This window comes from Protomyctophum parallelum (assembly GCF_964188405.1).
Source record: "Protomyctophum parallelum genome assembly, chromosome: 1".
Lineage (NCBI taxonomy): Eukaryota > Metazoa > Chordata > Actinopteri > Myctophiformes > Myctophidae > Protomyctophum > Protomyctophum parallelum.
This window is the reverse complement of record NC_139697.1, coordinates 13512352-13527208: the sequence shown is the minus strand read 5'-3', so window position 1 is coordinate 13527208 and position 14857 is coordinate 13512352. Positions and strand designations below refer to the sequence as shown.

General features: G+C 46.4%; 1 protein-coding gene across 4 annotated transcripts in view; it reads left to right on the top strand.

Moving 5' to 3' along the window:
• The window catches only part of kat2b (K(lysine) acetyltransferase 2B), a 175812-nt gene that overhangs the window by 4066 nt on the left and 156889 nt on the right, over window positions 1-14857 (top strand). For 2 of the 4 annotated variants that reach the window (XR_014569992.1, XM_083777223.1), the window contains exons 3-15: window positions 558-703; window positions 1705-1791; window positions 2356-2543; window positions 5405-5596; window positions 6774-6880; window positions 8240-8389; window positions 9653-9789; window positions 10070-10278; window positions 10522-10648; window positions 11464-11574; window positions 13047-13190; window positions 13671-13785; window positions 14446-14476. Coding sequence is in view for 3 of the 4 variants with exons in the window: in XM_083777223.1 (XP_083633349.1) it covers window positions 558-703; window positions 1705-1791; window positions 2356-2543; window positions 5405-5596; window positions 6774-6880; window positions 8240-8389; window positions 9653-9789; window positions 10070-10278; window positions 10522-10648; window positions 11464-11574; window positions 13047-13190; window positions 13671-13785; window positions 14446-14476 (1744 nt within the window). In the remaining variant the exon portion in view is untranslated. Of the gene's footprint in view, window positions 1-531; window positions 704-1133; window positions 1218-1704; window positions 1792-2355; window positions 2544-5404; window positions 5597-6773; window positions 6881-8239; window positions 8390-9652; window positions 9790-10069; window positions 10279-10521; window positions 10649-11463; window positions 11575-13046; window positions 13191-13670; window positions 13786-14445; window positions 14477-14857 lie in introns of those variants that run through there. The other 2 variants (XM_083777224.1, XM_083777225.1) reach the window with 2 other exon arrangements.

The window sequence follows — 14857 nt, the reverse complement described above, 5'->3', positions numbered from 1 at the left end:
CAAGAACGGGACAGCCTGACCTGAAGCATTTTGTTCTCTGTACACGTGATTCCACTCGGCTAAAGATATCAGCCCATTCCTTCACTGCAGCATAACACACATCAAACTGTTGGAATCACACCACTCAGTTTGTGTTCAGGCCTGTAGAGCAGGGGTGCCCAAAAGGTAGATCACATGACAGGTCCCTAAAGAATAGTTAATTTAAATATAAACAATTTTTTTGCATCTGCCACTTGAATTAAGTTGACTTGATTCATTGACATAAAAAAGCCTGTCAGCTCAAACCCACAACAATACTTTGTTTTCAAGAGTGTTGCTGCCCCCAAATGTCGGTAGAATTACAAAGTAAATACAAAAATCTCAACCTATTCCATTTCTCCCTTCCCTAAAAGATCTACAGGGCTTGTAGGTCTGCTATTTTTGAAAAATCGAAGAACGACTGACATAGAAAGAACTGTCAGGATGTAGAAGACATTTCTTTAATCTGATCTCAGGTCAAAATGGGTTAACAAAAACAATTACATTAATTAGATTTCTACGCCCTCCCTTCTGGACAGGTGACCACGTAACGCACCTGGAGAATGTGTCCGAGGAGGAGATGAACAGACTGCTGGGCATCGTCCTGGACGTGGAATACCTCTACACTTGTGTACACAAAGAGGAGGACGCCGACACTAAACAAGTCTACTTCTCGCTCTTCAAAGTAAGAGCGCTGCCGCACGAAAACGGTTCCTTTCTTGCTAAACATGATCACTTGAACAAATGCACAGTGCGGTTGTACATTAACATTATTACGGTATTATTATTACAACTATATCCATATTATAAATGATCACAGATGCATTTGTTTGTCGCCACGAGCTTGCCAAATGCATATCAGCCTGCCTGACTTTGGATTAACAGGGCAACACATTGAATGCATGGCGATAATTCGTTTATATCACCGATCCATAGCGTTATTTATTCAATAAGCCAATGAGAAAAAAAAGGTTAAATTGAAATTTGTTGTCCACCCATCTGTCTATATTATGCCCATATATGGAGATTTCTGGATCTGTCTCTCTGTGTCCCTTTATTCCTATATATGGAGTTCTGTGTCAGGCATGCCCAAATATGGAGTGTTGTGATGTCAGAACAGGCCAGCTCCATATATGGACACTGGGCAGGGGCCCTGTCCAGGGGGTCGGTGGGGCGAACGGGATTACAGCCGCACACACGTACGTACAGACAGACGTACATAGACATGGTGCATTTAGAGATAGATAGGACTCGAATGGAAACAAGACCGCAAGGTGCTAGACCAAGTGTCTTGACTGTATTCTATAGTGTTTACATTTCTGTCTAATAAAGTACTCTCAACAAGGAATATAACAATGTTATTGTCCTGTTGGGATTTACTAACAGTGTCGGGAGAGCGTTCGCTGAGACCACAAAAGTTGTTACTGGCTTGTTGCCTGTATCTTTTTGATGGCAACAAAGCCATCTGTTATGTTGCCGATTCCCGTTCTGTATTTTGGATCATTTTATGCACAGATCAAGTCCAGTGTCTCTTCTGTGGTGAATTATGCCAAACAACCATTCAAAGGTTTTCAGGTACCCTGTTTTGGGTACCTTTTTATCAAATACAAACTACTACTTATTTTCAAATGCGCTTGTTAGGCGATTGATGCTCACCTGATTGCTTCTCTTCTGTTTGGTCATCAGCTGCTGAGAAAGTCCATCCTACAGATGGGTAAACCCGCATTAGAAGCACAGGAGAGTCCTCCCTTTGAGAAACCCGGCATAGAACAGGTACGTTTTCGTGCACAAAATCCACACACATCATTTAGACAACTGCACAAAAGTCTCCATATACCGTATCCATTTACTTCTTAGACTCCTTTTACACGAGAATGGTGTTCATGGAAAACGGCAAAATAAAGTATTGTTTACGGGCGTCCTTTTAGACGAGAACAGCGTTTTTAGGGGATGAAAACTCAACAAAGTGAAAACACCCTCCAGTGTGGAAATCTTTGAAAACGCTTCCTGTCTCCATGTAAACAGGCAAAACGGTGAACGGTTAGTAGAAAGCAGGCAGAGACGGCCACAACTCGTTGTGGCCTGGACTCTGGAAGTGTCATTCAAAACCCAGATTTTGTTGCGTGAAGGGGGGAGCTACCTAGTCCTTCTTCTCTCGTACGTGGGTGACTGGTCTATCTGGCAGTCCGTTACCGCCACCTAGCGACATTATGGTGTTTTCATAAAGTGTACGTTCTCGTGTAAAGGGTAAAACAAAATGAGAACGCAACGGGACTTCACCGTTTTCTCTGGCGGCCGCTCTTGTGTAAAGGTGGTCTTACTGTTTTGACCAATCAGGGGGTGAACAACTTTGTCCAGTACAAGTTCAGCCACTTGCCGTCTAAGGAGCGCCAGACCATCGTGGAGCTGGCCAAGATGTTCCTGAACCAGATCAACTACTGGCAGCTGGAGACGCCGTCCCAAAGACGCCAGCGAGCGCCCACCGGCACCGACGACGCTGCGGGATACAAGATCAACTACACCAGGTTACCAGCGCATTTCTACTGAATTTAAACAATTTCACGTTCATCGACTGTTGGGGCAGTTAGCGAGGTATAAAGTGCTTGGAAGCCATTATCAGTAATATGGCTGAATGGTTCATCAGAGCACCATGTCCCGTAACGGAGATGTCCCTATAGTTTTCTAACCCTGTGACAAGCCACTGACTGAACTCTGTGAACCCGTTCACTTTTCTCCTTGTAAAGACCTCATTTACACTTTGTCGTATGACGTGTCGCTCGCCGTAAATAACAGATTTTCAAGCATACGGCGTGATATAGCTTGAAAATGTGTTCTTTTCTTGGCCTCGCATGACAGCCTCAGCTGTCACTTAATGATTTGATTGGATTATCTCCCTTTGTGTGGATTTGTTCCCCTATGGCAGACTACTTTTCTTTGTGGATCTACCATGTAGAGTTTCGCCTTTTGCAGACTGCCTTCTTAAGTGGACCTGCCGATGTGCTGCTGACTTTTGCAACTTATGTCTGTCTAACATCATGTACACACCTGCTGCTTTCTATTTCTTTTCTCCTCCCCTTTTTTACTTTCCTGAAAACACTGAATGGTGGACATACACACACACACACACACACACACACACACACACACACACAAAAACGTCACCCCGGGTGCGTAGCGTTAAGCCCCATTCACATTGCAGAAGCTAGCTTCTGCTTTAGCTTCGTGGTCCCATGTTATCTCTATGCAGAGCAGCTTTTGCGTTTTGAAGCTTGGAATTAACAGCTTTTTTTTTTTTGCGTTTTTTTTTCACCCCAAAACTTAACTTTAAAGCAGCTTTTAAAAGCTGGAGCTTTTAAAAGCTGCGTGTAGCCAATCAGAGCACAGCGTGGATTGAGGAGGCGGAGTTGAGATCATTTCACAAAAGGAAAAGGCTCTGCAAAAGCTGTCCACTGCGATTCTCCGAATTAAAAAATAAACTTTTTAAATATGGGCTGTATATGAAATATGAATGGATATTTGGCAAGACGATAGCATATTTATCGATAGAAATGAAAGTTTATATGAGAAACAAGTTGTCGAAGCGGTGAAAACAGGTTGTGTTCCGTGTTCCGTCGCGAGCCACGGTTTTCTGGGGAGTAGTGCTCCTGCATTCACCCCCCCCCCCCCCGGTTCTCACCGCACCGAAGCTATGGACTACTGACCAGTCCAGAACGCTATCCGTCGCTGACGCTGATTGTGGACTAAACAGTGCACACACACACGGTTGATAAATTAGCAGATATAGATAGACAAACAACTAACAATATAGTTCCAACCGGTTGTTGTGTCTGAGCGAGAGCGCTCTCTCTCTCTCTCTCTCTCTCTTTCGCTTGCGCGCGCACACACACACACACACACACACACACACACACACACACACACACACACACACACACACACACACACACACACACACACACACACACACACACACACACACACACACACATGGCTATATAATTAATTCAATCATGGCGGCCCCCTTCAGCGAGCGAGGTGAAACACAAAGCAACAAGCAATGTGGGACTAACCTCGCATCACCAGGCTTTCCACCTCGGAGGAAAAATGACAGGAAAAATGACAGTTTTGTTGTGATTGTCAACAGCTCTGGTAAGAATGTCGGTGCGCAAAAATGCACTATAGCCTATGCAAGTTTGCAACCCTCCTCCTCCGCTGCGCTGTCTGGAGAGGCGGCGGGGTGCACGTTGCTCATAGAGAGCAGTCTCATGTCATGTTAAAGCATATAATATTGCAGAGAACACACTACGGGTCCGGATCTCGGATCGGATCAGCTCCGTTTTGGTCAAAACTTCTCGGCTCCGTTTCGGACCGGATCCAAAACTTTCGGGTCCGGTTCCGGGTCGGGTGCGGCCAATTAGAATGTTCTCGGATCCGGATCGGGTCGGTTCTGATATCACCGGGTCCGTTTCGGACCGGGTCCAATTTTATGGACCTCTAGTAGATAGCCTAGTATATTTATAGATAGATAGAACACAATCCCTGTGTGTGTGTGTGTGTGTGTGTGTGTGAGATATTGAGCACCGTCACCGTGGAGGAGCCGCCCGACACGGGGACACGTGTGTGTGTGTGTGTGTGTGTGAGAGAGAGAGAGCGATATAATGGCCCGTATATATATATGCCATATACCGTATATACTGGCCCTATTAACTATTAATGTTAATGTTAAGTAAACGATATCTCTCTCTCACTCATGCACACACACCCATTAACATTACATAATGGCCGGAGGGTTTCGCTCTTGGCCTGGGGGAGAGGAGAGCGGAGTGGGGGGGAGACATGAGCACTGAAGACGTGGGGGGATTGAGATCCGCTCCGTTCGGTTATTTACAAACAAGTTTACCAAGATTATATTATTTATTCATCGATAAATAGGTTATGATGTAACTAAATATATAATTATTTCTCCTATACAGTCGCTATTTTACATTTTAGACTTTCAAATGCGCATCTGCTAAAAAACTGCCTGTGTTCTTCCTCGTCTCAAAGCCAGTCCAGGCAGCTTGAGTGACACGTACCTTGTACACGCCCACTTTCTCAAAAAAAAAAGCTGCGTGGAAATGAGTTTTGCTTTTTTTCCAGCTTTTTTTTATCTGAACGGGGCTTTAGTCCGACATCCCAATAATGATCCGACTACCCAATATTCCAACCATAGAGACCCATACGAACCCTATCCCCAAACCTTAACCCTAATCTCACATGGAAGCCTCAGGGAGTCTTAACCGACCACATAGTGAGACTAACGGGATGTCGGACTAACACGTGCGTGCCTCCCCCCCCCCCACCTGTAAACTTGTAATGTAACATTAAAATGTATTCTTGCTTCCAGGTGGCTGTGTTACTGCAACGTGCCTCAGTTCTGTGACAGTCTGCCGCGGTACGAGACCACACAGATCTTCGGCCGGACGCTGTTGCGCTCTGTGTTCACCGTGATGAGGAAACAGCTGCTGGAGCAGGCCAGGCAGGAGAAGGACAAGCTACCTCCAGAGAAACGCACGCTCATTCTCACACACTTCCCCAAGTACGAATAACTACTCACTACATGCAGTTTTACACAGCCTCTTGTGCAGCTGACTTAACCCTGTTTTTTTCTGCGTTCGACAGACGATAGACACTTTATGAGCATGATAAAATAAAATAAAAAATATTTTCAGTCTCAGTCTAAGGAGTTTTACTTCTAATTTCTATATGGTGAGCGAGTCTTTTTCTGTCAAAGTTTCCCGTATGTTTTTGAGACCACTGCTACCATAGTCAAGTTTGAAGAAAAGGACGAAGAAAGGCGCAACCGTTTTCTCAGTGCTTCACCTATAAAGACCAAAATGGGTATGCCAGGTTGAAAGTGGTTGGCCTATGTTGCAAAGTGGCTCAGGGCCTCTGCCAGAAGACCAAATATCTCCCCTGGCCAAGGGAGGACTTCCTTCCCAAGTTACTACTGGTTAAGATGTTTGTTGGCTTTACTTCAATTTACAATTTGGGCATTTAGCAGACGCTCTTATCCGAAGTGACTTGACAATAAGCAAGTTAGACACATACAGTACATCAATGCAGAGAGACAGTGTGTAGTGCCTCAGTAAGGTAAAACAAGAACCTAGCGTCATTCTAAAGTTTAGACAATATACTATCAAAATTATAATCTGTACATTGAAGCTATAGAGCGTCGCAGTCCCACCCCCTTTCATGACGACGCCAGTCCCAGGAAATTATTCCCAATGCATTTTTCCCATAGACATTTCAAATGGTATTTATTTAAAGACGGTTACACCGCGGACAAAGCCAACTCGAGTCGTGACAACAAACACAATATTTTGGACCAAACAAATAATTACAAAGAAGAAAAACAACAAAAGAAGTGTTGTAACCTGCCGTTTTTTTCTTCTTTCTAATTATTTGTTCGGCCCAAAGAATTGTGTTTGTTGTCATGATTTGTCACGACAAGAGTTGGCTTTGTCCGCGGCGTAAACGTCTTTAAATAAATACTTTTTAAAATGTCTATGAGGAAAATGAACGGAGAATCATTTCCTGGGCCCTGTTAGGGGGCGGGACTGCGACGCTCTATAGACTATCAAAATAATAATCTGTACATTGAAGCTATTGGATAGCATCTGTCTAAATAACAACATTGAACTTTTGAACCTTGTGAACAAAAACACGACGAGCCTACGTAACACCGCTGTTTGCTGTGGATGTTTGTGTATCAGGTTCCTGTCCATGCTGGAGGAGGAGGTGTACAGCCAGAGCTCACCCATCTGGAGTCAGGACTTCTCAGCTGGGTCCACAGGGGGACAGATCCCCATCATCCACACAGGTGAGCCCAAAGGAACCCGCTGGGTCACATAGGGTCCACAGGGGGACAGATCCCCATCATCCACACAGGTGAGCCCAAAGGAACCCGCTGGGTCACATACATCTGCTAATAATGGAGGAAAAAAAAGTTACAAATTTGGAACACAAATATGGTGCAGGGGCACAAACTATTTCCCATTTAACTGAATCTAGAACAAAGCTGAATCAGAAATGACTGGATTACTGCAATTAAAAATAATCCCGTTATGTTAGTAAACGTTACAAAAAACATTACCCACTGAGAAAAGTAACTCATTAGAATACTTTTACGTTACCCGTTATATAGTAAATAGTAACGCCCAGCGATCAGGACGGAAATTAATAAAAGGATAGAGATTTATTGATATCAAAACTGATCGCATCGCTCCACAGGCTGGGAACGTCTGTTCAATGTAATTTCCGTTTGGGACGTCATCCAAAATGTTCCCCCCCATTTTAGTGGATGAGACCGAAAATCTTAAAAACGTGAATAACTAAAATCATTATGTCCAATTAGAGCAAAGATTATGTTTTAGACAGGCCATCATGGTCCCGTCACTAGTCGTGAATTAATCATACCTCCCGTTGTTGTCGATCGCCTCGGGGGCGTTTTGGCTACATCAAGCTACTTCAGCTACATCCGAGATGGCGCCTGGTGCGTCGCTAAATGTGCTCCGTTGCTGCAAATCGCTGGGCGCTCTGACTTAATACCCCCGGGCGTTCGTGGTGTTAATTAACTCAAAAAACAAGAATGATCCTCTCTCGACATTCAACAACACACTCTTGTGCACGATCTGAGTGCAAGTATAAAACACAGGCTCATACAGTAGAGTAGGCTGTCGCTGATCCCATGCTCGTCGCGGGTTTGCGTAAGGACGCGCTGTGATTGGCCAGTGCACTTGTGCAAGGACGCACTGTGATTGCACAGCCACAAACACACGCCTTTCTTCAGGCAAGAGACATGTGTCAGATCACGTCAGATAATCCCCACATAACCTACAATAACTTCCGTGAACCGAATTCACAAATAATATTTGGCTGTCGTAGCAAACTGGACATTGAACGTATCCTTTATCCTCGTGTTGGAGTTCTGTTTTCTCTGAAGTTAGGGTCAAGGTTCACTCCGCTCGTATGACAGTTCTCGCCCTGGTGTTTATTTCTCCTTTTGAAAACAAAACGCCTGTGGCTATGATCACAGGTCCGTTCACACCTGAGACACAGCGTGCTCCCTGACTGTCTTCTGCCCTCCTCTCCCCCCATGGACACCGAGGAGGAGACCGCTGTCTCTCAGGTGTGAACGGCGCCTATAAAAAAGTGTCACCTGTGTTTGTGTGCTTTGTAGTGATCAGTGCGCCCCCCCCGGTGGCCAGGCCGCTGTACTACAGCACCAGTCCTGTGTCTGTGGTGGACCCGGCAGGGCCGGCGTCCAGCTGTGGCACTGGCAGTGTCAGTCCTGCCAGGAAGACGGCCTCTGTACTGGAGCCAAGCCCAGGTAGGACCCCCCCCCCCCTTATCCCATATGATATCCTCTGTACTGGAGCCAAGCCCAGGTAGGACCCCCCCCCCCTTATCCCATATGATATCCTCTGTACTGGAGCCAAGCCCAGGTAGGACCCCCCCCCCCTTATCCCATATGATATCCTCTGTACTGGAGCCAAGCCCAGGTAGGACCCCCCCCTTATCCCATATGATATCCTCTGGACTGGAGCCAAGCCCAGGTAGGACTTATCCCATTATGATATCCTCTGTACTGGAGCCAAGCCCAGGTAGGACCCCCCCCCCCCCTTATCCCATATGATATCCTCTGTACTGGAGCCAAGCCCAGGTAGGACCCCCCCCCCCCCCCCCCCTTATCCCATATGATATCCTCTGTACTGGAGCCAAGCCCAGGTAGGACCCCCCCCTTATCCCATATGATATCCTCTGGACTGGAGCCAAGCCCAGGTAGGACTTATCCCATTATGATATCCTCTGTACTGGAGCCAAGCCCAGGTAGGACTTATCCCATTATGATATCCTCTGTACTGGAGCCAAGCCCAGGTAGGACCCCCCCCCCCCTTATCCTCTGTACTGGAGCCAAGCCCAGGTAGGACCCCCCCCCCCCCCCCCTTATCCTCTGTACTGGAGCCAAGCCCAGGTAGGACTCCCCCCTTATGCAATATAATATCCTCCAGGTAGGACTCCTTATGTAACGTGATATCTACAAAAAACTGGTCTACCAGGTTCTAGCAGTCGGGAGGGATCAGGATTTGCTTTTAGTTATTTATAAATCCATTTGAGGAATGTTCCCCCACTGTCTGTCAGCTATGCTTTGCTGGAATATTGCCATTCGCTGTACTGTACCCGCTCCCAAACATGGCAACACTTAAAGGTTCTTCAGAAAGAACCAGATCTGCTCTTTGGAAACATGCTTCAGAATCAGTATGAATGGCCCACACGCTGAGTCTGTTCTTTGGATTAAATGCAGATTCTGTTGATTTGTACCGTCATTGCTGTTAGCCTTATTCATGTTTTATATATTTTTTTATGTAATTGTTTGTGTGATTTTTAGTGCATTGTCAAATTTATACTGGTTCCATTTGACACAGTCATTTATTTTGTGTTTTTTCTGGCCGATCTTCAAGTTCACAACGCATCGCGTATTTTCAATACTTTTGCACGACACGCATAGGACGGAATAGGCCATTCATTTACGAGTTACGACATTGACGATATGCATGCGTGCGTGTGTGTGTGTGTGTGTGTGTGTGTGTAGTTGGGGAGAAGCGTAAGCTGTCGGAGCCTGCTGTCTCCCAGGAGGAGAACAAGAGGCCCAAGGTGGTGGGAGACATCCCCATGGACCTCATCAATGAAGTCATGGCCACCATGGCGGACCCCGCTGCCATTCCAGAGGTACACACGCACACATGTGTGCACGCACACAGAGACAAATAACAGAGGGCACTGTAAATCCCCTTCCTATTCACTTGCATCGAGTTGCGCAGTGGTGTCACCTCCGTGCGCTACCCAGTGCGCGAGCCAGAAAAAGTTTTGCTCGTTCATGTGTCTGGCCCTAGCCGTAATAGCCATGTTGTACCCATGATCACCCCCAAAAACATCGGATAAGGTCGGGTTCGGGCAGAATTTGAGAACTCTAATAACCTGAATTTATGCTCCTCTCCTCTCCTCTCAGACCAGCCTGCTGTCGGCACACTCGGCGCGAGACGAGGCCGCGCGCCTGGAGGAGCGGCGAGGCGTGATCGAGTTCCACGTCATCGGGAACTCCCTCAACCAGAAGCCCAACAAGCGCATCCTCATGTGGCTGGTGGGCCTCCAGAACGTCTTCTCTCACCAGCTGCCCCGCATGCCCAAGGAATACATCACTAGGCTGGTGTTTGACCCGTGAGTAGTACCGCACGCACGCGAGCGCACACACACAGGTTTGGGGATTTGTTGGGAATTGATTACATGACCGGCACCTGCGAGTGCAGTTTGTAAAGCCAAAATATGTCTATAAAATTTTAGGTCAGTGACGTCATGTGAAATACTGACACTTTGCTCGCTCTTATAAACAACCCACTGACTGTGAACAGTGAGCGGCCATTTTCAGAGGAAACGTTTATTCATTCATACTTCTCCCAACAGGAAGCACAAGACTCTGTCGCTGATCAAAGACGGCCGCGTGATCGGAGGGATCTGCTTCCGGATGTTCCCGTCGCAGGGCTTCACGGAGATCGTCTTTTGCGCCGTCACCTCCAACGAGCAGGTCAAGGTGGGAGGACCGTTCCTGCTTTTCACCCTGATGGTCAACGTGTCCGAGAGAGCTGGGGCGCTCGGGTTGGGGCAGGGGCAAAGTTACCTGTCCGAGAGAGCTGGGGTGCTCGGGTTGGGGCAGGGGCAAAGTGGCGGCCAGTGGAGCGTTGAGGCGTGGCGCATGGGAGAGCAAGGCCAACTGGTATAAGAATAACTGAGTCGCCTGTGGAGACGATCCTCCGCGGTGCATCTGGCTTGGCTGGGGCCCCCAGAAAACAACAGGCTCCATGCATAGCTAGTTACCTTTTACAGGAGGTTACTCCGTCAGTTCCTCATAGTTTAATTTGATTGGCTCAGCAGCAGAGTTGAACGGGATACACATTATGAAAGTGTTGTGTGTTTCCGGGTCAAATCTGCTGCTGCGCCAATCAAACAAAGCCATGAGAAACAGACCCTGAATTCCACTCTCCGGAAAAGGCAACCACAGTAATGTACGGAGCCTACTGGCCGTGTTTGCGGCAGGGAAGCCGGGGCGGGGAAGGTCATCGAATAACTGTAGGCAGTAACAAGGGACTGTACACAGAGAATTGGCAGAACGAATTAAAATAAATTTGTCATCTTAACCCATTAAGACCTAAATCAGTAGTTTCAACCACCAGAAGAGAAAAATTGCAGATGTACAAACTGGCAGTGCGCTGTGAGCTTGTACATCTGCTTGTATATCTTGCTTTATGCAAGAGTTAAGCTATTATAGCTCAAATCTAAAATGACACGGACTCTTTCCCGCTGTCCGACCAGTCAGCATTTGACATGTGACTATGGTTCTCTCGGCAGGGATACGGTACACATCTGATGAACCACCTGAAGGAATACCACATCAAGCACCAAATCCTCAACTTCCTCACCTACGCCGACGAGTACGCCATCGGTTACTTTAAGAAGCAGGTCAGTGTGTGTGTGTGTGTGTGTGTGTGTGTGTGTGCTGCGCTGTCTGTCAGGGCGCAGTTCAGTGCCTTGGATCTTTCTTTCTTTCTTCCTTTCTTTTTAATAGATAGATAGATCTATCTATCTAAGGAACTTAAATGTATTATTGACTAGGGTTGGGTGACGATACGAATACATCGTCAATCGCGAATATACGAATCCAATCGCTGAATATTTTTATTAGGCGATTTCTCGGGACGATTTAGCCCAATTAACCTGTAAAGTGTGAGCAACATGTGAATCAATTTGGCCCAGCAAAGTAGTAACAGCGGCCGGGTGGAAATCACCTCCTCCCGTTATAATGTATGCTCCCACAGTCCCCGCACTCAGCAGCATCGGGCACCGGGGCACGGCACTTACGGCCTGGGAGCTGAGGGAGGCTGTAGCCTACATGTTGTTTAAGCTCCGGAGTCCAGACCCATGCAGTTTAATAATATACAGTCACAACAGAATGCACACTGCTGTCTCGTGTCTCATCACAATCCCAATGCCTCACCCGTGAAGTCGGGGGGGAAAATAAAAAAACTGTCTACTAGTGTTAGTGTATAGGCTCGGGGATCATTCGTTAGCTTAGTGCTTAGCTTAGCGTGTAGCCCCTACTGGTGCTGCAACCCACTGATTGAACTTCAACTCCGCCTGTAATCTAAGTTATTTTTATTGACAACGTGAACAAACCCCGACACCAGCGCTGCAAAAATAGACAGATCTACAAGCTCTCAACGCGTAGCGAACGGCACTGCAAAAACAGGCAGGACGCGATGCCTTGAGAGCTTGTAGATCAGCAGCAGCCCGGCCGCAGCAGCTTGTGGTCTCCGCTGCTCCGCTCCGAGCCTCCGACGGACCGGTGCGGGAAGGCAAGGGAGCAAGTTACCCTGGCTGCGCAGCTGCGCTGCAGTCTGCAGAAACAGACTGATCTACAAGCTCTCAACGCCTAGCGAACGGAGCTGCAAAAACAGGCAGGACGCGGCGCCTTGAGAGCTTGTAGATCTGGCTTTTTTGCGACCTGCAGTGAGCTGTTCTCACTTTACTTTTATGACACGAATACATCGTTAATCGGCGAATATTGGTCAGACGATGGGCGGTTGAAATAAATTGGCATATCGCCCAACCTTATTATTGACCTACACACAAAACAGAAATGTAAAAACGATCTAAGAGATTCCGTAGATAAAATGGAAATAAAATAAACTAATACGTAGTGGAAAATAAGCAGATGCTGTAGATCTGCTATTTTCACTAGTTTGGCCCGGGGGAGACATTTCTCCTTTGTGTCTCTAGCTAAAACGTTTGGGATCTACTGACCCCACCCACCTCTAATCGTCCTACATGTCCTGCTGGAACACATGCTGTTCTTATTTACAGTACTGTGTGTATGTTCTGCATCTGCATGCATATAATCACAGATATCTCTCTCTTTCTGTCTTTATTCTCAGGGTTTTTCGAAAGACATCAAGGTAACCAAGACCAAGTATGTGGGCTACATCAAGGACTACGAGGGGGCCACACTAATGGGCTGTGAGCTCAACCCCAGCATCCCCTACACAGAGTTCTCTGTCATCATCAAGAAGCAGAAGGAGGTGTGTGTGTGGTTAGCTCTTGGGCTTTGCACTGAAAATAGGCAATCTACAAGCTCACAACGTGCCACGATGTGATGCGTTGTGAGCTTGCAGATCAACTATTTTTGGCATTAGGTTTAAGCTAAAAATTCAAAAAAAAAAAATTGGCATTCATAAAATCAGCATCCTAAAATGTTGATGTCCTTCCAAGTATATTAATACAAACATGTGTGTTTGTGTGTCTGTGATTGTAGCGTTTGATAGATTTTTGAAATTGACATAAAATCATCGTCTGGGCTGGCCAGGCACCTAGGCTGGTAAATCCAGCCTGACAGCGTGTTGGGGGTTCGAGTCCTGATCCCAACAACCTTTGCTGCGTGCCCCCCCCCCCATCTCTCTCCCCCTTTCCTGAATCTATCAATAAAGGCAAAAAGCCCCCAAGAAATATCTTAAAAAAAAGTTTTAAAACAAATCGTTTTCTTTCAAACGTACCTTCTTCAGATCATCAAGAAGCTGATCGAGAGGAAGCAGGCTCAGATCAGAAAGGTGTATCCTGGACTTTCCTGTTTTAAGGAAGGCGTACGGCAGATTCCCATCGAGAGCATTCCTGGCATCCGTACGTAACATGTGACCTCTCTCTCTCTCTCTCTCTCTCACAGTAGATGGCTCGCCTGTTTTAGCATACAGAGTAACAAAGTACATTTACTGAAGTACCGTACAATTTAAGTCTAAGTACATTTTGATGACAATACTTTTGTACTTTGAACTTTTACTTTTGGCTGTATTCCCGTATTGTCCCGAATTTAAGACGACCCACATTTTGAAGACTCATTTGTGGAAAAATAACATTGAATGTCAAATAGTCTAGTCCCAGATTATAATATGGATATTAGGATATTTCCATTGGAAAAAAAACATAGTCTTATATTCAGGCCAATAGGGTAAAACTTTTACCTAAGTAAAAATCACACCCGTGTGAACTGAGTGGTGCAACTCCCCTCTCCCCCTGCCCCTCTCTTTCTCTCTCTCTTTCTCTCATTAGCAGGCAACAGTCCAGCACTATCTCTCTCTGTTTCTGGCACAACAGCGCCACTTTTGCCTCTACTTGTACTCTAAACATAGTAACATAGTCACATAATTTAGGACGGACATTGCTGTTCCTTGGAGTGGTTGCACCACTCAAAAATTGTGAGTTGACCTCACAAATTGTGAGTTGACACTGACATCTAGTGGCAGTTACGATCAAGGACTTAAATGGGTCTCTTCATGTCAACAGGTGAAACTGGCTGGAAACCGATAGCTAAAGGGTAAGTTGGGTGACCACCATCTCCTCTCTTGTCTGTCGGTTTCATGAAACGTCCCCAAAGAGCCTCCGGGTCGCTGCACATGTTTGAGTCTGCAAGGGAACTAGCAGCGCCCAAGGTTTCTAAATGTGAGGACCCCAGTGTACCTTGATACTTGGCTGTGTGTGTGTGTGTGTGCTGGGGTCCCGAGTGGATCTACAACCTCACAACGTGTTGCAGTGCGACAGACACGTGAGCTTGTAGATCCACTGTTTTTCTTGCGGAGACACCCGGCACGCAGCCAAGTATAAGTCACCCTGTGCAGTCATGAATGGTAAATGGTAAATGGTGCATTTATATAGCGCCTTTATCCAAGGCGCTTTACAGAGATTGTGCATTACATTC